At 39.0% G+C, this 23,461-nt stretch overlaps 1 protein-coding gene across 3 annotated transcripts; it reads right to left on the reverse strand.

Annotated features, from left to right (window-relative positions):
* Positions 1 to 6,547: 6,547 nt before the first annotated feature.
* LOC122671866 lies at positions 6,548 to 17,615 on the reverse strand. 3 transcript variants are annotated; one of them, XM_043869328.1, is made up of 9 exons: positions 17,109 to 17,615; positions 14,086 to 14,227; positions 13,430 to 13,594; positions 13,201 to 13,306; positions 12,140 to 12,322; positions 11,375 to 11,540; positions 8,384 to 8,709; positions 7,095 to 7,184; positions 6,548 to 6,995 (listed from the first exon to the last, which is right to left on the reverse strand). In XM_043869328.1, the coding sequence occupies exons 2-9, from the start codon at positions 14,098 to 14,100 to the stop codon at positions 6,931 to 6,933; spliced, it is 1,116 nt and encodes a 371-aa protein (XP_043725263.1). In that variant the 5' UTR covers positions 14,101 to 14,227; positions 17,109 to 17,615; the 3' UTR covers positions 6,548 to 6,930. The 3 variants fall into 3 exon arrangements, with proteins under 3 accessions (XP_043725263.1, XP_043725281.1, XP_043725272.1); XM_043869346.1 differs by lacking the exon at positions 14,086 to 14,227; XM_043869337.1 differs by lacking the exon at positions 17,109 to 17,615 and having other exon boundaries at positions 14,086 to 14,245.
* Positions 17,616 to 23,461: the final 5,846 nt, after the last annotated feature.

The following is a 23,461-nucleotide window of genomic DNA, read 5'->3' on the forward strand; positions in this document are numbered from 1 at the left end:
TTGCTCTTCCTTACCCAGCTGCTCTCTATGCCTGTCTAGACATGATCACTCTAGGTTCATGGTGCTGATGCTAGCAGAGAACGCTTCCTGGGAGTGGTGCTTCTGGAGCCTGGAGAGGATGAAAATTTTGTAAGATCGGAGATGGAATTCTGAGCCAAAGTCCTTGATCTCATTGCCATCAGAATCTGAGGCAGTTGTGTGGGAGTATCTAAGACATCGCCATTGACATGATTTTCAACCTAAAGACTACTAGTCTTCTCTCTGAATTCCCTTCTGAAAGTTGGAACCCTGAGAAAATATCAGGGTACCCACATTGACAACCGACAACCAGGGTATGGGGACAATGCGCCACCGCTGTAGCGCTATGGAACTTAGATGTTGGGTTTAAGAGGCGAGATCAAGTGACCCAATTTGGAGAATTTGGTTTCCTGTTAACTACAAATTGTAGTTCAGAAGAAAGAGGAGAGGAGAGGGGGAGGGGGAGGGGGGGGGGGGGGAACTCAACACATTATTGTGATGTGGTCAGTTCAATGGGAGAAGAGACAAGATTGAATTTCCTGGTTGAGAATAGATTGAAAACATTTTCTAACTTTAAGTGACCCAATTTGGAGAATTTTGGGAGAATATAACAAAACTCCTTTCCCCTTTTCTGTTTAGACTTCAGTTTTCCCTATTTTGTTTTGTTTGGATCCATGTAGCCAACCCCATTAAGTTGGGATAAGGTTGAGTTTGTTGTTCTTGTTGTATAAGAACAACAGATCTGTGAAAGCATGAGTTACCCTTTGAGAGAAGAGAAGCGCTATGCTCGTTACACCATGAGAGATTGTGGGTTGAACATAGAGCTGGTTGGGCTGTGTTGACGTTGGAACCAAAGCACACCATCGGTCAAAGATGGCTTGAAGGAGTGACTGAGATCATGATCGATAAAGTGGAACTGGTCTATGAAGTTGCCGGAGGAGTTGGGGGGTCGGTGGTAGATGGTTGGATTCGACTCTTGATTTTAGGGTTGAGCTTTTTCATCCAGACTAACATGTGGTCGAAGGAAATGTTCTCCACTAAGCAACCTCAACTCTCGCTTGACTAGGCTAAGGTTAGGTTGCAGATGAGGAAGGTGAAGGATAGCCCTCGAGCTCCTTGTTTTGGTTACCAGTTTTGTTGTGGACTTGGAAAAGGAGGTCGGGGGAGGGAGAGAGGTTTGTTGGGGGTTTCTTTTCAGAAGCAGAAGCACCCCATGAGTACAGATTGGTTCCATAATGCTGTCGAGCGACGACTCAATGAAGAAAAAAGCAGAGAGTGAAATTCGGGCTATTCTTAATGCCGTAGAACGATTCCTCATTGAAGAAAAAAACAATAGAGATCGAGAGAGAGAACTTGCCCTAACCATGTTTCTCGTCTGAGTCTCCAGATTTTAAAGAGGATTGAGTCAAAGTCAGAAACACCCAGTTTTCCAACAATGGGCGAGTATGTCATTGTGTATTTGTGCTCAAGGTTACATAGAGCGTACACACAGAAAGGGTTACAAGAAGGGTTTAGATTGCTGGCAGTATGTTTCTGAAACCAATATTGAAGCATGTTGGCTGTTGCTGTAGTCATTTCTACCATGGTCTGATATTGTTGGCCCTTTTCTTGCATCACCTGGACAGTTGAGATGATCCTAACCCTTCTTGATAAGAATGATCCTAATTTTGTCTGTGCTCACACTTGTGTCACCTGGAGAGTTGAGGTGATCCTAATCCCTCTTGATAAGTATGATCCTAAATGTTTCACATAAGTTCCGGTTGCATAGGAAATAAAGGGAAGGGACGTGAAACTAAATCAAATCTAACAATCTCTTTTTATAATCACTATCTAATATGATTGTGTTACTAATTTCAAATCATTCTAAATTTAGTTAGGGGGAGCATTCTCTAGGACGGAGCACAGGGGCCACGTGCACATGGCAGCCAATGAGAGTGCATGCACTAGCATTGGGTGGTGGGATTTTCGCCTTTCATGGGTGCGTGGTGGTCATTTTGCCCCCACTCTGTCTGGGCGTTGCCTAGTGTTTCTCACAAAGAATGTTTTTCCATTTAGTTATTAAAAAATTACTTTACTTTGCATCCATCCCTTGTATTTGAAATGTAAGGGAAAGGGTTTCACATGATGCTAGTGCAGGGAACATTTTTCATGCCACACCAATAAAGGAGGAAAGAGTGTTAGGAAGAGGAGAGAGAGAGAGAGAGAGAGAGGAAAATGTTTCCCACACTAGTAGTGTAGGAATCTTTTTTTGATAAAAATAAAAATTACATATGAAAAGTATAATAATTGAGAAGCAGTTTTGGTACGGAAGTGTGGCCTACATCAGCACTCCCATGTGTTTATCTCTCTCCTCCTTAAAACAAGGGGGTAGAGATGTCTTTTCACATGGGGAGGAAAGCGATAGATTCATGCCACACTCCCGGACAGATCTTTTTCCCTATTATTTAGGGCAAGAGTTTCACATGCCCCTTATTTAGGGGAAATCTCCCATGTCACATCAATTGCGGTGTGAAACAATTTTGTCAACAGGTCAGGGAGAGGTTTTGTCAATAGGGACCATATGGTCAGGAGGAGAGTGAGGGAGGCATGAGGATGTTTTTTCCCCCAAAAAGGAAATAAAAAACTAGGGAGAAGGTTACATGAGCCACTAGGGGAGGCTACACTAGCAACCCCCTTTATATCGATCCTCCTCACATGAAATGTTCTCACTGCCCTCTTATTTACGAAACCATTCTACCACACCTCATTGGTATGCACCTCTCGCTTGCTCAAAGAACCCACTCCCAAAAAATAACATTTGAAAAGACTAATTACTAAGGACAAGGATTTCCCACGCCTCGTGTGGGGTAATCAACCATGCCACACCAATCACATTATTTAAAGTGGTTTTATCAATAGAGGCCTCACATGGTCACATAGGAGAGTGTGTCAGTGTAGGGTCCATATGGCCAGAATGTAAAGACGTGGGAAAGCAGTCCCATGTATCGCCTACGTGGGGATCTTTTTCTCAATTACTAACTGTGAAAAGGTTCTCTGAGCCGTCAAGTAATGATATGTTAGCACCTATTTGTCTATCTCTCTTCTCACATGAAATGACCACACTGCCTTCCTATATATAATGGTGTTTCATCGCATGCCGTTGGTGCGCTCTCCCTATACCACTTGCTCAGAGAACCTTTTCCCTTACTAAATACAATATGAAACTTTAGCAGGTTTGGAAGTCTCTCTTCCTCTTGCTCCTGTTGCCATTGGAATTGTTTGTTGGTCTCTGTTTTGTTCAAAGATCTACAATTCAAGGAACTTAACGATCATGTATCTACCTGACTCGAAAACAATCCAAGCACCCCCACAAAGAATGAGATTGTTTGTTCTTGCTTGATTGCTGTACAACCACAAGTATTGGACGACGTATGAGAAAAAGGCCTACCCAATGCATGAGACTCCCACCATTGCAGGGTTTGAAGAGTGTCATAATGTATGCAACCTTACCTCCATTTCACAGAGAGAATGTTATTTGACTCAAACCCGCAACCATTAAGTCGCAATGTATCAACTTTAATGACCTCCGTTAATATTGGGTGATGTTTATAGTACCGACATTTAATAGTTTTCCTTGTAGTAAGTGGTAGAAAGTCTTTGGAACCAAAAATTTGCCATTGGTAAATTGATTGGCAAATTCAAGGTGAACGAAAAAAAAAAACAAAAACAAAAAACAGAGCAGGTGGTACAAGTTTTAAATGACGAAAAACTCTGAATGGTAAAAAAGAATGGGTAAAAAATTAGAAAACGATAAAAAATGAAAACAGAATGTACAAGTTTCAAACGTGTAGATTTAAAAAAAAAAAAGATAAACGGGATTAAAAAATAATAATATACTCATAAATTGAGGAATTACAATTTGAATACCTACAACTCATGTTTCAAAACAACTATAACATCCAACATTAATGCATATATATATTCCAAAAATCAATTATAAGTTCTTAGACATATATCATCAATACAATGTCAAATTTATACACCCCAACAAAAAAAGTAGAGTCTTATTGAACAATGTGGCTTGGTTATGACATCGTTTATTGTTGTCAACACAACCAACACACTCCCGGAATGATGCATCTTCAGTTGGAGATGGGAGTCATCCTTTTAAAAACCCTTTTCAACATACATTAGTTTGTAGCTCAATTTTGAGGTCCATGCATTGAACATCAATTAAAGGTGATCGCATGAGAAATGTAACCCATCAAGTCAGCTTTACATCAATAAAAGACAAGTCGATTGGATATCGATAGAGAGTGATTTGATTAATTAAGTAAACCATTGTTCAACAAGTTTAAAATGAAACGTATTTTAAACACATTTAAAACAGGAATGCATGACATTTTTTCCCGTATATTTGGAAAAACAAATGGCTACACACTGTTATAACGTCGTTTTAAACACATTTTTGCTACTAACTATATATGTTTATTGCCGGGACAAGGGTGAACGGTCCACACTATTCAGGGGAGTTTTAATTAGGTCCCACATCTGTACAAGAATAAACACTGCCGATCCTACGGCTGAACCCCATACAGGCATACACTATAGTGGATGGGCTTCCTTTCACTGTCAATGTCGGAAAGTGGAAACATTAGCCCAAACATATACAAAACCTGCTAGGATATGTTCAAAAATAAAAAGATTTCTGATGCCGTTGGAGACCGTAAGGAGTTGGAAGCAGGGTTTGACAATCCACCAATCCCAATTCTGATAAGATCGATCCTGTATGAAAACTAGGGTTAGGATCCCAAGGGTCAGCTCAGTTGGTAAAAGATCAACTCCTCAAATAAGAGGTCATGCGTTCAAACCACCTTGGGGCCTATTTCCAACCCTCCCCCCCCCCCCTCTATTATACCACCTTGGGGCCTATTTCCAACCCTCCCCCCCCCCCCCACCCCTTCTATTATACTTCTTAATCCAAAAAAAACAAACAAAACTAGGTTTCGAGTAGTTTTTAGCCAAATTTTAAATTCTTATCCTTAAAAAGTGTTTTTTAACTGATTCCCACTGATTCTGGGCCGATTCCAGTCCAATCAATTTGGATCGGAATTGAACCAGAACTGATCCAGATTCCTAATCCAGGTTTTTAAACACTGGTTGGATGAGAAAACTCCATCAAAACTATCAGGGGGAAGAGATCAGCAAGGCCATTGGAGAAAATAGGATGCTGTGAAAGGTTGACCTCGAGCCCTTAAATTTATCCATCGGTGTAATTGTATGTAATTGTATTAACACCCCTGGAATACCACCATTTCATTTAGCCAAGGAGACCCAAAAAGGAAAATAAATAAAAATAAACATCCTTCAGGTCCCACCCTTGGCCGGATCCAGATCTTCTATGGCGCAGCTGCCCTAACGGCCTGAGCAACACAGACACAACCGCACGCGCAATGCCCGCCTTACCCTCACTCGGGCAAGGCACTCAGGCAGGGGTAAGGCAGTCATTGCACACACGGCTGTATCTACACTACTCAGGCCGCTAAGGCAGCTGCGCCGTCGAGGATCTGAATTGCCCTTGGCCTGGGTTAAAGTCTCCAACTATTGATAAAGACTGAAGCAGGTACAAGGTTTTAGGTAGCGGTATTCGAACTTGTATCAGACCGATATGTATCGGTAACACTGGTAGCCGATACCGGTTCTGAGACCGTGAAGTACATCCATGAGCAGGTATAAGTATCTTTTTAAGTATGATGATTCTAAAGCTTTGATCAAGGTGGTTTCACCATGCTTATGAATAGGTTTCTAATAACAACTCAGTAGTCTTGCACCATAGTTTTTCCTACAACTGATTGTCCTAGCAAACTTCTTTTTTTGGGTAATAATTGTCCCAGCAAACTGAAGTCCTACACAATTAGAAGGATAGAAAGAGGCATAGGGGAAATCATGCTTATTATTGTCTGGTTAAGTGCAACAGCCAACAGACAAACCCTCTACACAGGATAAAAAAGCAAGAGTAGATGCATGGAGAACCACTTAGTTTCACAGGAAAAGGTTGGGGGGGGGGGGGGGGGGAGTGTTTAATTTTCAGTAGATATACCATTGAAACTCAGTTTTCCTAGAATTCTTTAGCAAGAACACCCCTGTAGCATTCTCATACGACAAACACCCTTTTGATAAATCTAATTTGAGACGCCCACCCCCTGCAGCACCCTTTTTTTCCCCTCTACAAAAGTATAAAAATGTCATAAGCAATTCAGAAATGATTAAGTGATGCAATTTTGTAAATTTTGGCAAATAAGTCTCAAGCAACAGAACAATAATAAATACCTGTGGTACCAGGCAATCAGTGAGATCTAAACTAATCAGGATGAAGCCTCTAAAGAACTATTTCTACAATATCAGGTTCCGCATTAACCTCATCCTGTGGGGTATTCACAGTTTCACACAATGTAGAATTAGCTTCAGCATAATGTTGGCTGGATGAATCCAGAAATAAAGTTATTTTAGTTCCCTACATGATAACTTCAGTAAAATCTGTGGGGGTATTGTTTAAAAGTTCAATCAAACTAATTTTCCTTGTATCATCTAGCACTTAGATAAGTGAGTTACAGGCCTTAACAGTGAAAACAAAGATGGATGATTTACAGGTTAATAAAATGAATTTATTATGAGGTAAAAACTAAGGAGCTTTCGCTTCTCAACTAACATTATTGAATGTCCACCAAAAATCTATCTATAACAATGACCAGCTTCCTATTGACAAGCTGATGGACCAAATTCAAATAGCTACATAGCTAATTTGTTTAATATTTTATGAATATGCATAATCATTTGCCTACCCAAAAAGAAGACTTCTCGAGGCTACTAAATTATTGACTGGAAATTAAATTATCTGTGATAAGAGAACTGTACTTCACTTCTAAGCAGCCTTTACGATTTCTCTTCATCTGACTGAGAGCATGGCCCAGGGACAGGATCAACGAAGAACTCCTCAACTGCAATCAAGTTATTAACATAAGGCTGGTTTTCAACTAGAAGAACAAGGCCTTACGTAAAGTAAGAAAAGATTTGAAAATCAAGCAAAGTTTCATTACCTATATCATCTTGCTCTGGAGAATCAAGCAAAATGTCTGAATCTGATGGCAGTAAAGGGGAGCCAGGATAATTATCCAGAGGCCCAAGATCTACAAACAATTTCAAATATCCAATTTAGAAGAAAAAAAAGGGGGGGGTATTAACATCTATAAATTTTTCCAGTTCTAATTCAATCATTTGGGATGCAAGAATGTATGTCTGTAATGCAAAACTATATCATAATAGTTCAATCTGTTAGTTTGATATGATGCCATGATAAAAGAGCACATCCTTAAGCAAGAAAACAGTATGAAACAAAATAAGAACTCTAACAATAGGATCTGACCATATCTTCAAATAGGAAAGAAAACTAAGGAAGTAAGCTTTCACTGATTGCCTTGGTTTCCATGCTAGGAAACCCTTCTCAACCTGTGGTCAGGCCAGGTCAGGGTTAGGGTTGAGGCTTCAGGCTCAGCTTCAATCCTACTTAAATACATTCATGGACATAAATATTTGTTTAACAGTCCGACAAATATATATAATACTGCAAAATACTAAATAATAGAAGATGTATATAAAAACTATGGGTACACTTATTTCAATGAGGATGAGAAGACGAAACACCATATCATTTCAACTTAAGAGTGCAAAATATCATAACGTAAAAAAACAGAGGTTTTAACAGACATTAACAATTTTGTGTAGAAATGTTTTAGCAAAATTAGAATCTATGCTAAAAAACTTGGGCCAAGGCTGGTCCGAACTCCGAATTGCATCCCTTGTACTGTACCGTTTCACTGAACATGGTAAGATACAGTGCGTCAACCCTAGCCCTGCCCGGCTGAAGCCATGTCCTAGTAATGTACCAATTGTCCCAATAAACATGATAATATACAGAAGGGGAACACAAAGCCTGTTAATATGCCCATTAGTCATAAGGGCATTATTGTAATTCCATTGTTTATTGGTTATTTTATAAAGGGAAAAAGACCGCTGCCTGGTCACGTGGTTCCTGCACCCAGACTCAGGAGAGCGCAAAATTTCCACTCCACCCCCAATGAAATAAAAAATCACATCCATGTTGATACCCCTGTGCACGCTCTCATTGGCTCCACACTGGTGCAGGGGCCACACGACCAGGCAGTGATCTCTTGCCCTTTTATAAAATAAAGTAGGGAATCAAGTAGGTACTGTATTCTGCCCACTCTCTCTCTCTCTCTCTCTCTCTTGATTTTTCCTACTGTTTATAAAAGGCCGAATATTGTAACATCTAACCATTTTTTATGCAGAAAGAAGTCTGCGAGATTACCTCCCAAGTTCGACAAATCTGCTGTAAGATCTGAAAGACTGAAATTCCAAGGGATCTGAGCCAATGATCGAAGGCAATCCCTAGAATTTCCAACTCCAGCATCTGGTCCTAGTTGCAACCCTACTGAACTCGTGACATCGGATGTAAACGCACTTTCCAATGCTGAAGCCTCCACACCCATTCCTGACATCTCTGATGGCGTGAAGGGAAAATGACCACTAGATGCAACTGATGGAGGACTCACAGCCATCTCTGACATGGATGACATGGCACTACTTGGAGGGATAACATGGGAAACTTCAGCTGCACCAGTCTCCATCACCGTACTTCAAAGACAAAGGAACTTTTGTTAGAAAAGCTTCCAGTGAGCAAAACAAATGGCATCTGACTAGACAGAAAATTGGGATCAATTTTTATCACCCTAGAATGTTCTGACCATGTCCAAGTCAAATTTATCTTGCACCTTATGCCTCGTATTCCAAATCATGCATTGCTTAATCCTCAGTATTAACTTTTACATATAAAACACTCTTTTTTGAGTTATCTTGATTAATGATTATGTGTCGAACACCAACTAAGAGTGCCAGATAAAAGGATAAAATGTTAAACTGCATTAATGAAACATACCTTGATTTACATGTCAAACACCAACCAGAGGTGCAAGAATCATGGATAAGATGTTACATTGCGCTAGTGAAAGCTTAAAACGTTTACCCTAACTCCTAGGGAAAAATAAACATTGCAAAGGACCAAATCCAGTAGCATTTATCTATTTAGATTGATTTAGCTGAAGGTTTATTGATCAACGCACACAAAAACTAGGAATCTAGGTGGTTGCCTGCATAAACTTGGGCAACAAGTGGCACAAAAACTAGAACAATTTTTCCGAGTGGAAGAAAGGGTTGTTGCAAAAGTTATTTGACAAATGAGACTCCAAGAGGGGCACATCTTAAGACATGAAATTTAACATATCCATGTCAGACTACAGTAGTTCATTCACTAATCAACCCCTTCCTCCCCCCCCCCATACAAAAAAAACCCGTGTTTAGTTTGTTTAGTACAAAATATGACTCTATGTGAAAAAACTTGCCGATAAAGAAATATTGGACAAAAAAACATGTCGACCCTAAGTGATGTCAAGATTTGAATCAAATAGAAAAATCTCTTTGATTTCGTGATTAAAGAACAACTACCACCACCACAACTTCACATACAAAATTAACGACCCCCACTCCTACATGCACATGCATACAAATAGGATGCTTATTCGTGTCCCAACCGTTTTCCAGATGTCACATCCCAACGCTTGTCCCTGTGTTACCTATGAGTAAATTGAAATTAGGGTAGAACTAGTAATCTGGAGAAAGCAATTGAAAGTTTTTGCCTAGAAGTAACAGAAGGGCAGAGCCGGTATTTTCCTCTTTGTAAGACTGGCATGTTGGGTTTGCCACCTTTTGTCGCACCATTCCAGAAACCATTTGCTCATCAAATTGGGTTCACTTTGGCTCTTGGTGTGCGGCTCTGAAAGACATGTATATGCGAGCAATTACAGGGATGGCAGAATCCTGGTCAAAGTTTTTTACTCACTGGGGACTTGATCCAATGGCCTACGGGTTGCAGTCCATGGGCCCAAAGTTGCAACTGAGAATGCCAAAGCTATTAGCAGCATTCCCCATCTGACCGTTGAACCATCTTCAACCCCAGCTAAATGACATAGCCCTGAGACAGAAAATAGAACCAGTCGAATAGTACAATAGCAGCTTTGAAGAGCTATGGCTAGTTCCTTTCGATTTCACAACAGCTCTGGGATGAGTTATAGTGGGGAATCCAGGTTTGGCCACCTATTCCCTTTTTTAGTTTGGCTCTATGACAGTGGTCTGCAGTTCATAAAATGAGCATATCGGAGATTACAGCTGAAAGCTTCAGACGCCAAGGAAACCCAAGTGGGAGGGGGAATTGGGAGTAGCTTGTTCCACACGACTTACTCGGTTACTCCTTTTCCCTCACATAATATGACTGTTACGCCCTCAAAAATTCAAAATGGACAGAAAAAGAAATATTTGTCCTCATCAACAGGTTCTGAAACTGGATTTTAACAATTACATTTCCACCCTGATTTAAAATTCCAAGCATGTCCCCAGGACCCCAGGCTTAACTCAGGGAAAAAGCAGTCCTGTGAGTTTCAGGAAAAACAACAACTTTTTGACACCAGTATTTTGCCTTATAAATAATTTAATCTGTTTCCATAGTGCTTATATACTTGTATGATATAAGATAACCTTAAACTAATCCTAAACTCAAGATAACAGGTAAAGTAACACAATAAACTTCATAAACAAAATTGATCTCACTCGCAACACCAGTATACATGTTTTTTATGACAAATTTAGACCATCACTAAGCTAAACATAATACTCCTCCCTCAGTATCTGAAATATTAAGAATGCGCAGTTAAAGCATTAACTCCCCCGCCCCCAGGCCTATTCTATTTCAATCTTGCCCTTTCACTACTTATATATACTTTCTTGAATTTTGCTTTTAAAATCAATTAGGGCAATAAATGCATGGGTTAATTTGTTAAACTTCTTAATAGTCCATTACTTAATGCATGAAATGGGCAAAAATCTGGGACAGATAAAAATGGGACGGACTGGCCATTTATTTAGTAGAAGGATGGTCTCTGTGGGATGGAGTAAAGACAATGCAAATAACTTAGTTACAAATTCACATAACTATGTGTAATTTTATCTCTGCCTTAAGTGAATATAATTACTTATACCGATATAAAATATGAAATTAATTATAGAATACTTGAAACGAAAACTGTCGAATACCCCTATATTCCCACAATCATAATGTAACCATATAACATCACCACATGTTCCATGATCCAAAATTATAACTGATAATAAATAAAATCAAGTACCAAACACAGAATGATGTTATTTATGAAACAGACCAAATCAAGGGAAGATGAATATAAATTCTCACCCGTTCCCAGAATTCATTCGAATGGGATGAAAATTGCCTGGGGCGGGGACTCCATTAACCACATGGCAGCTGGATAGCCCACAGCCCATGGAATCAAGATGAGGTTGGCCTGTTGCTGGAATCGTAGGTGGCTGTAGAACTGGATACCCCATAGGTAAGTTGTTAACTGCACTGCAAATAAATTGGCATTGAATAAAAATGATAATAATGAACTTCATAATAAATTTTAAATTTGGACTACCACAGAATTTCTATAGATGAGAAGAGCACCCTATAATTAGAAAATCAAAGCAACAAAGGGTCCAAACACCTAATCCTTGAGATAAATGTGTTTCTCTGTAAAAGTTGAATCAAACAGAACAATCACTTCACTTGGCCAACAACCCCTACATGATCTGAGGTAAGAGAACCATTAGATAAAGGGATACAAGTGTAAACCCTGCATACGAAGATCCTCTCAAAATTAAATGGACAACGGACTATTAAATTGTCAAGAAAAATGGGAACCAGAAAGAACATAGCATGACCAGCCTGGTAAAATCAGGTTGTCCTACCCAATATAAATCACTTCATGCAAAACCTAGTGAAAACCAGTTGAAGAGTCTTATGCTTTGCAGTTTCGGTTTAATTTTTGTGAATCACTCAGATGCAGTTTGGTAATTTTAATAACTGTAATGGACAGGTAACCAGAAAAAAAGGTTGCTGCTAATCTATTTAAGTATTTTAGCTTTTCAACATAATGGAGAATCTGAAATGATAACTTACCAGGCATGGGATGAATCCCGTTCTGTATCGAAGCCAATGGAACTTTTGGAGGTCCAGAGTACTTCATCAGATTGTACTGATGCTCAAGTAAATGATTGAACAGGATGATCTGTTTTTTCAGCTTTAGCCTAATGTAATATGCCCTGAAGAAGTCAGCATTTTCTTCTTCCAATTTCTGCCATACTGAATTAAAACCAGGTGGGGGCGGGGGGATAGAGAGAGGCATCAGCCAAGTTCTTGCAACTAAAAATATGCAATAAAGAATTAAATTCGTAGCAGGTAGAAAAGGATTAACTAAACTCAAGGTGTACTACCGAAAAAGAGAAGACCCAGCTACATTGCCCTTTCTATTCTTTTTCTAACCGTTTGGATTGGCTGTGTCCATTTTTATGGTGAAACTCAATTAATAAAATCACCTCAATTGGTGAATATTCAAGTTTGGTGTTGCAGCCAACATTTGAATTTTTCTAATTCAAAAATGGACAAAAAAACAAAGGGTTTCTTTACCACATTGCATAGTGCTTCAGTCCTCCAGAGACTTTTGAATTTAAGAAATAAACTTGGCTGATTTTGCAAGGGTGACACACATCACAGATAGAGAGCCCCTGTTTGACAGATGTTCCAGAACGGCCATATCATCTGAGATCCACGGGCCCACTCTATTTGCCCTTTCCCCTCATGTAATTTCAACAGTTTCAACTTACTCCCCTCCCCCCCTAAAAAGAAGAAAACTAAAAATATATTCCCGATTTATATTTTATAGGCTTTGCTGCTGCTAAAAAGGTTCCTTGACTAATGTGTAGATTAGGCCAGCTATTAAAAGCTCATGCACACTGTAAAATAGCTGCTTGTTTTTCCTCAAAGAACTCTTCCAGAGACAGAACAATGATGAGCAAACCAATAGAGAGCAAAGTTACATACTACCACTTCTGGTTTATATACTGAAAGGATTAGAACTCATTCATTTAATTGCTCATTGATTTGGAATAAAATGTAGAAATGGTAACAAGTGTGATCCAGACTTGAGTTGAGTCTACTAGAAATAAATCTAACTAACTTACCAAGAGTGGTAAATCCAGGCTCTATTTTTGCTCGATGCAATAGGGTTTTAACCACTTCATCTCTATTCATATACAACTGTAAGCACCGTTCTATCAAATTCTGGACCTGAAATAACCATTTCGGGGAGCCCAATTAAATTAAGACAGGAATGGTTCAGTTGATTTCCATTTTGAAAATAAATATATAGGTACAAGTCATCAACAGACTATTAAGAACATGTTGTCTTACAAATTCAATATCTTGACGTGAAACCTTCCTGTTATCACTGCTTGAAAGGGCTATTGAGCCTGAGTCTGCTGTGGGAGCCTCAGCTGTTGTATTATTCTGTTGATCACTGTGTGACTCATGCGACACTTGTGTTGAGGATTGTACTTCTGGTGTGCTCTGTGAATCCTGTGGATGTTCTCTTCAACTTAGAGGTATGGAATTAAGGTAAGAAAATACGTTCAGAGAAAAATGATAAAAAGATGGGAGGAAAAAACAAATTATTGTAACTCTTGTTAACGAGGTCTAAAAGCATGCCTATATCATCTAGCACGAATATTAAGTCAAATAAATTATATTTTTCAGTCACACAAGAATTTAAGACTCAAAATCTACATTTTAACATCAAATTTAAACTTTCTAGCTATTTATAACATTAAAAAATATTAGATTATTGGTTGCAGCAAATGGGTCCAATTAGCAGGAATTAAAAATCTTCATATCAGAATTCAATTTTGATTTGGGCCAGTAACACGTTCACTCCTTAAGAATAATATGGTATTATTCTTCACATAAGTAATTCACATATCAACAAGAGAAGGTTAGAAACAGAAAATATTCAAATGCTGGATAAATTAATTGGTCTAAAGAAGATCAATATAATAGTATAAGACTTGCACCTGTATGGTCTTCATTTCATTCAATGCGTGCTGATAGCATTCTCCATGCTCTGTTGAGATATCATGATGCTGCTAATGTTACCAAGATCAGAACATACATGAACCAAGCCTTATAATGCCAAAAAGTTTCTGCAATTTTCACCTGGAAAGGTGGAGACAGGATTTAGGAACTCATATGGAATATGGGTAGCATACTTGAATTATGAGATTCCACTATAGATGTGGAGCCTCCGCTCCAAAAAAAAATAAAGTATCAATCTATACTGAAAATTACTCTACAAGGAAAACTCTTGAGAGAATACTAAAATCAGAGACTCAAATGGGATAATAACAAGCTATATTAGAAAATTTTACAAAAGGAAACTTTAAAAAAAAAAAACTTTGTCCTGACCAGTTCTTCTAAGTCACGGTATTTATTTCACTCAAGATTGGGTCTCTCTACCAAGTATTCTGCCCGTGGCTACTGGGGGTATTCATGTTTGGCATACGCCCGCTCTGACCAAGATCTTTGGGGAAATGATTTTGTACTACAGTTTAGTGGATGAACTTTAGGACACCCTTTGGAAAGTGCACCAGGTTCTGTAGCTAATCGAGTAGCCCTAAAAGCATGTGTACAAGCTTGTAATAAGGAAAGTGATCTTGCTCATGAAGGTAATGAAATTATCCGTGAGTCTAGAAAATGGAGCCCTGAGCTAGGTGCAGCTTATGAGGTACCGAAGGAGATCAAATTCACATTCCCAGCAATGGATACATTGTAATCTAGTAATTACTCTTTGCTCCCTGAATTGAATTGCAACTAAACTCAGCCCAATCTTGTCATTTTACTATTTCTAATATAAAGTAAAAGGAAAGGATTGGGCCAAGTAAAGAATGAGATCCTACTGTGTATATAAAGCAAATATATTGCACACATTATGCATATATATATATATATATATATATATATATATATATATATATATATATATATATATATATGTATAAAGACCAAAGTCGATGTATTTATTTCACTCAAGATTGGGTCTCTCTACCAGGTGTTCTGCCCATGGCTTCTGGGGTCATATATGTTTGGCAAATGCCTGCTCTGACCGAGATCTTTGGGGATGATTTCGTACTACAGTTCGGTGGAGGAACTTTAGGACACCCTTGGGAAAATGCCACATTTAAGCTAAGCTTGGAGATGGAAGTCTTACTTTTGTTTCTCGACGGTGAAGTAAGACCAAGCTCATGAACTTATTATCCTAGGTTGGAACAAGTTGATAGGATCCCCCTTTTTATGCCTCCCATGACCCTCCCATGTGGCAACATGGGGGCACAAAAAGGAAAGAGAGGAATGGGGTTTCTCTCGCTTTATATATATCGGGATCTAGAATCTAGATATACAAGATCTTAATTAAATTCAAAATCGAAGTCTAAATAACTTAAATGCTTCCTTATTGGATCCATAATTAAGCCTATGGATCCTTGGGATTGGTGGATATTTTTATGTCCCGTAATTTTGGGACATGGATCGAGCCAAGGATCACAACCACGTCTACCCACTTGCAGATCTTTTGCTTATTTTCCCCCCCTTTTTCCCGTGGGGGTGTGTTTGTTTTGGGAGGAGGAGTACTAGATCATTTAAGGACGAGATTTAACCATTATGATAATTTTTTAGGGGGGGGGGGGGAGGGGGGGGACAAGACAATTGCATGGATTTATCGGATCTATTGTAATGCCCATGTTTATGATGCAAGTGGCTTGTTGCCATCGACATTTCAGTAGACCAGGAAAATAGCAATCTGAATTAAGGGTGGCAATGGGTATCCCTTTACCCATTTATCCGCCACTAGTTTAGGAGGGTAGGGTTAAGAATTTCTACCATATAAGAAAACAGGAACGGTAAGTAAAGGGGGCCTAAGCCACCTAGCTAAACGGTTAGGGTACGAGTAAAGGTTACCCCCCCCCCCCCCCAAAGTTAAAGTTGTTTGTTCACGGAGAGCACAACTAATATACTAGAAAAACCAAAATAAGAAGATACAACAACAACAACCCATCCTTATCCCAACTATATGTGGTCCGCTACATGGATCCTTATGAAGACAAAATATTAATAATAAAAGTAAAAGAAAATGAACCAAAATAAGAAGATATATGATGAAAACAACAGCAAAGCATGATAAGTGGAACTAATATTATACAACAGGGATATTCTAAAGGAGTTAGTACAGTCATGCTAATCATGTACAAGACTCACATGTCCTTGCTGTTGTAAAACGCAAAAGCAATAAAGAAAATAAATTAGGGTCATCAACTAACCATGAGAAACACTAACAAAAGCAGATAAAAAGCGACAAAAGGATACAGTTTCAATGCTGAAAAGGAATTAATTCCAATGACTAATAGAACAAATATGTTCCAAATAACATAAAAAGACATGAAGCAGCAGCATATAAATTCAACTATAATAAAAAAGCAAAAATTTCCCCTACAAAAATGAATTTCATCAGACATGAACTGAAGGATGAGAAGTAAAACAATCAGAGAATCTGAATCAATATTCAATTAATTTAAGTACAGGAGTGGGGACAATATACAAGTCACAAAAACATAAAATCTCCAGTATCAAACTAGTGCAAGATGCAACTACACGTTACAGGAAAAATCTGATTATGTATAGTTTATTTTATATGGTAAAAAAATTACTCGCTTACTAAAAGGAAAGAGGGGGAGTGCAGGAAAGCAAATTAAAAAAACTAAGAAAGAGTACAGATCATGGAAGTGGAAGAAAAAGTACCGCTCGTCAACTAACAAAGCAATATAATATCCTAATTTGCCAGCTCAGGGCTCGCGAGTAATGAAGTCTAAAAGGCATACTAACTCCAGAGCTCGCACTAACGAGCTTAAATGTTGCCGAGGAGAAAGAAAAATAAAACGAAATTTATGAAAGGCCCATAAATTACTACACAAACACATAATTCAAACTTTACAGCAGCATAAGGTAGTTACACAACCAAGGAAAACAAGATCTGGCGAGCATTTACCTTCAAGAAGCTTCTCAGATCTCCAAACCAAATAAGCACTTTTATGTCGGCAAATTATGAAAACCTAACTCGTTGGAACTCCCGATTGGCAAAACATGGAAGATAAATCAATAACTTCAATACTGAGACTACTCATCCGCGGAAAACCAAATAGAAAATAATAGTTACAACTAGAAGTCTAGACAGCAGGTTCCACTGCCGTTCTACTCATCCGCCATTAAAGTTCTACTGCATTACAGCTTCTGAGCTTCCTCCTCACAGAATATGTCTGTTTCTAAATCAAATGAAACGAATATAAATAGATGATTCTGTACACGAAATCATCAGAACTGAGATTAATATTCTGTAAAAATGATTTTCCCTTCTCTCTTCCTCTTTTCTTTGCTTCTGTTTTTCCCTGTGAGCACTCTGCACTCCTAGGGTTTTTTTTTTTCTACTTTTTAGCGCAACTGATGCTGCAAGATTTCCTCCAACCAGCTGAAAAGCGAAATGGAAGAGAGACTGAGGATGAAAAATTCTCACCAAATAACGCAATTCCTTTGCTTTTATAGTACCCTTTTAGTTACCCTCTAATAACCACAAGTATGTCTAAGTCTAATTTAATTGGTTTACCAAAAAAAAAATCGAATTTAATTGTCTTTTCTATATAAGGGAAGTGAAAATTGCTACCTTTCAACTTACCCGACGGCTTCGGCTCTCTCGACTTAGGTCAGGCAGCTTCTAAGTGGACCCTAGTCAATTGTCATAAGCCAATACACCAGAAATTTTCGAGCCATGGTTTTAGTAATTGGTATCGGATCTATTGATTCCTGGTGGATCCCGTATTAGTAGATCAATACGAACCAAGGGTAATATGGTAAAAAAAATTATTTTCAATGAAAATAAGGATAAATCCATCTCATACAATATATCATACTGATTCCTATTTTTTTATGGTAAAATCTAATATGGATTCCTATATCCCTTATTTAACATAAACGGGTGATACATAGTGTCTTTTTGTTTTCATAAATGTCCTTCATGCTTTACGGTTAAACAACAGTGTGTGTTTTTTTTTAAATAAATGCTCTTCTACGGCACATAATCTTTTGATTGTATGTTAAATGTACACATTTGAATGCGGGGTTTTAAGATGCATAGATGCCGCCAAACCTAGAAACATGGTTTTGAGGATGTGATATAATTCTAATTGAATGTGATCAGAAGTGGTTGATCTCGGTTGAACTTTTCGATCCAATCAATTGATTATGGTTGCATTGGATCCGCAAATTGCACTTGATGTTTAGAGGTTATAACGATTTGTATTTACTTTAAGATGCACCAAACTTCATATTAGAATGTGGTGGATCTCTGCCAGTAATATCAATATGTATTGACAGTATCATACTGATTCTAATACCAATACCTAAAATCGTGATGCCGTTATTACTTGTGGCAAAATATCATAAATTTTTTTGAATTTTTTGCCACCTTCCCTTTTACTTTTTTTCTACTGAAAATTTAGCAGTGAAATGAGTTTAGGACCTTGATCTTCTACGGTGCCACGGGCTGAGCGATGCACATACAGGTTGCCCTGCAATGATCGCCTTGCCCCTGCCCGAGCACCTTGCTCGAGTGGGGGTAAGATGGTCATTGCAGGACACCCTGTTTGTGCGCCGCTCAAGCCACTCTGGGCAGAGCACCGTAGACGATCTCGATTGATGGGTTTATAGTCTTAGAAAAAGAATAAGGAATTCGGATTTCCCGTGCTACAAAAAGAACGGCTCCATCACGAGCCGAGCGTGGGGCTTGGCCTGTTTCGTGAACTTTGTCAAGTAACCGCTCAGATAGAATCATAAAATTATAATGAAATCAAAGACATTATATTTTTAACTACTAATTAGTGGTTACTGTTGACTAAGAATAGATTTGCTTGTTTAAGTACACTATAATAATTGCAATTAAAAAAAGTAAACTATAGTCCATAAGATATTATCCTTTAAATACACTTCGCTTTATACCAAAAAGGGGAAAATAATTGAATATTGGAATAAAATAATGCCACGAGTATTAAGTGACATCCAAAATCCGCGCCTCCCAATGAGGATGGACCACATATCCTGACATCCAAGTCAGAATGTCGAATGGTTATTCGACAGAGATTGAGACACGTGTCAGATCTGATGCGGCGAGGCGTGGCCTCTCGATGGCCGTTTATCGGGGTGGGATGGCGTGAGACAGTTGTCGTTTGGAAAAGAAACGACTTTCAAAAATTCCCGCTAAGGTTGTCTTGACGTTGGCGCTTTCATCTTGAGTGAGAAACCTTCCCATCAAACGTGGGACCCAGAAACACAAGCAACATATGACATATCGTCATATCCCTTTCCGCCCAGAGGCGTTCAAAGTTTTTTTGAGTTTTTAATTGCAATTTGCAAACCTGTATGGTAAAAGGATCCGGCCGGTTCCTCTCCAGGGAGCCTAGCGCCCAGGGAATGCCCAATGGGGGATTCTAAGGGAATTTTTATCACCTCCAATTCGTTGTCTCTTTCAATTCCCTCCAATCCCTCATAGAAGAGCATAAATGACCACCTTAGCCCACCTTGGGCAGTGGGGAAGGTGGTCATTTCGGCTCCTATGTGAGGGATTGGAGGGAATTGGAGCGGACTTTTGAATTGGAGGTAATAACGATTCCATCCGAGGGCTGGGATGTGTAGCACATATTTGGACGCATGCCCAATCAGTCGTCAGGATGTGTGTCGCACAACCCAACAACTGAATGCCCCCTGTACACTCCCTGGGCGTTGGGCTCACTGGAGAGGAGCTCAATCCATGGTTTTATGTAGGGTTATAGGCATCAGTAGCATCGAGCTCCTCTTCAGGGAGCCCATCGCCCAAGGAGTGCCCAGTGGGGCATCCAACTGCTAGGTTGTGCTACACATATCTCGATTATGGACTGCTAAGTAGCATGTACTGGGATGTGTGTAGCACAACCCAACCATTGGATGCCCCCTAGGCATTGGAAGGAGCCGTATCAGTACCGTTGCCATATCGATTACCGTCAATATCGATATCGATATGATACAGAATAATAGGGTGCCACCTTGAGCCTGAACAAGGCTTGAGTTGAGCTTTTCAGCCTATATGGTGGATTTGGGCTGATATTTTGAGGTCCAAGGTCAGGCTGGGCTGGGCCTGAGTTAGGATAAGGCCCAAGGATAAGTAAACGGTCAATACAAAACGGTGTACCAGATAAACAATCCATGGAAAAGGAAACATTTTATAGGACTAGAAGCAAAGAACCTACTTGGGGAATAATTTTTGGTAAAAGGTTGTATGCACGGTCGTGTACAGCCGTCGGATTGAATTGAGGGGGTGCACTACAGACTTCATCTCTCATCCAACGGTTTTGTACATGGTCGTGCATGGTGCACAACCTTACACGAAACCTTTCCCCATAATTTTTCATTTAATAATAAAAAAGAAAAAATATCTCTAAACCACCTGGCGGAGGGTACAATTAGCACCCCTCTCTCTTATAAAATGACCATTTTATTTTTATTTAAGAAAGCCATTCTTTTGCCTCTCATTGGTGCGCTTCTTTGTTCCTTTAAAAAAAAATCAAAGAATAACATGAGACTTCGCTTCAAGAAGCGAGATCTCGTGATCAAACCTTCATCGTTGCATAATTTCTTGGGGCCACCCGCCTGAGGTTCACTAGGGCCCAGAAACTCCCGATTCGGGCGTTGGGCGGGGTCATGTATGAGCCCAGGGGGGATTTAGTCGGCCTAAAGTCGGATACCCCTCCTGTCTCCAAAAAATAAATAAATAAATAAATCAAAGAATAATTCCAAAGAATCAATAAGAAATGCCAGAAACCACTCTAGAATATAATACCAAACAGTCAAATACATTTCGTCTCTTACTAGAGATTTCTTGGAATAAGCCGTGTGAGCTGTGTTAATGAGTTAATAATCTACTAGTTTTGCTTTTAAGGGGCCCTCAACCCCACGATTAGATCCATTTTGCTTTTAAGGGCCCTCAACCCCTCGTTTAGATCCAGCATCATTGGTGTACCACATTTTTCTCCAAAAAAGCTCATTTGCCACCAACTAACCAATTAGCTAGCACTGCCAATCTTTTTGGCTACAAAAGGAACCTCAAAAAATAAATGAGTTTTCCTATCACACCTAACACTTATATTGTCCCAAAATTCCAAAACAATAAATATAATAATAAAAGAGAAAAAGGAAGGGAAAGGGTTCTTGAGCAAGTGGGATTAAGGAGCGCACCAATGAGGTGTGGTTAAACAACATCTTACATTGGAGGGTTACGAGGTCATTTTATGTGAAGAGAAAAGAGTTAGACACGAAGGTGCTAGCGTATCTTATCCAACAATTCAGAGAACCTTTTCCTTGAAAGAATCCCTTCCATTCTTATCAAAAAAAATAGAAGAAAGAATCCCTTCCTTGCATGTGATTTAACTGAATGCTTGCACTCATCTGTTACCATAAACTCTCACCCCTATTATATAGGTTAAAAGCATGGTTCTAATTATGAGTATCATATCGGTCAATATGTATTGATACTAAATACTGATACAGATCGAGTGGATTGGCCAAAGAATGAATCAAGCTAGCCAAAACGGTCCAATACAGTCAGATTCTATCTTATCCGTCTCAATATTGTCCAAGACCGATACGAAAAATCAATACTAATCCTTATAAATTATGGTAAAAAACACTCCTACCTAGGCCAATCAGACTGACCGATGGCAATGGATAAGGGATTCTTCCTTCACCCTGTTCCATAGTAGAAATTCTTTCCACAAACCTACTTTAAATGCTACTAATGATCACAAGATAGATCAGATGGGACCCAAGTATTTGGGGGAGAAGGTTGCACGTTTACCCTTATGTTTCATAAGGGTAAAATGGTCTATGGAAAAATTTTAAGGGTAAAATAAGATTTTTGAAAAGTTTAACTATAACTAAAGGTTTACACTTGGCAGTAGGGGTTTATTTGTAACTCGTCCACAAATCCAAGGGGTGCACGTAAATAATGAAACTAGTAGGGTGTTTTGTTATTGTTTCAAACCACAGGAGGGTGCATGTAGTTTGCTCTATGATCAATTGATGCTAGATGGAGTGCGATGGGATCATGGTTCGTAATCTCGGTATCAGGATCAAATCAATTGATTGGATCAGGATCATCCAAACTCGGGCTAAATTTGACATTTTTGCCCCTATTTTTTTAGTAAAAAATATCCATTTTTTAAAACATTTTTACCTTTGTCTGTACATTTGGATCAGATCGGTTTCGGCCGATACCGATCTGATCCGCCCAAAATCGATACTTCACCGCTAAAGCAGTTTCATTAGCAACTGCATCCCAAACATTCCGCTCCAATGCGCAAGCTCTTGTTTCTTCTCCACATGCCCGAAGAAGATCAACCTGCACCTGGTATGCACTGCTTCTGGGAAGAATCCTTGTATTTTGAGTGTTGGGAATTTGAACAGAGAGGGGCCCAAATTATTTACAAATTTTGACCCCTGATGCTACTACATTCTGTAGAATTTCTTCACACAACTGAAACGAGTTACGCCTAAGCAAATCACAAATAATACAAGCTTTGACAATTCCAGTTGCAAGATCTGCTTGATGATTACTGGAGCCAAAGCAAGGCTCTGGAAAATCTATTGATCTAATGTAAGTTAACGATGCTAGATGGGTCCAATAACATTATGAAGACACCAGTGGGGAATGGTATTTGACAAATGGAATGTACATATGGCATGTAAATAGAAGACTTTAAGAAACTAAATTGTAGTATGAACTTGGATTTTTTATGATTTTTTTTTTTAAATTTACATTAATATTTGGCTCTTTTCAGAAATTATTCAATACTAAAAGGACCAATCATAAATCAAGACAGCCTAGCCAGCGAGACCAAAACCATAGCCAAAGTAAAATCATTAAGCCTCTGGCGCGCGGCACATGCACACCCACAGCAGAAGCGGCCTGGTCCACATGCTTGTGCCCAGTCCACGCAGCCAGCAGCAAGCCCATGACCTTCCTCGCAAGCATCCCTTCCCCAATTTATTAATTTTTTAAAAAAAAAAAACTGAATAAAAATTTAAGAGTATATCACATATGATAATTGAAAAATTGAAAACGTTCTCATAGATAATGAGGCTTTGATGCCATTGTAAGTAATCAGTGTGCGATCCAACGAAAGCGTAACAGGATCAATAGCTATCAATGGGAGATGTCATTCAATGAACAAGAACAACAGGGGAATCAATCGTTACCTAGATTTTTACAGATGCAAAACCTCCAACCGATGATAGTCATTTCACAATCGTTCCACGTACCAC

Source organism: Telopea speciosissima, chromosome 1 (assembly GCF_018873765.1).
Source record: "Telopea speciosissima isolate NSW1024214 ecotype Mountain lineage chromosome 1, Tspe_v1, whole genome shotgun sequence".
NCBI lineage: Eukaryota > Viridiplantae > Streptophyta > Magnoliopsida > Proteales > Proteaceae > Telopea > Telopea speciosissima.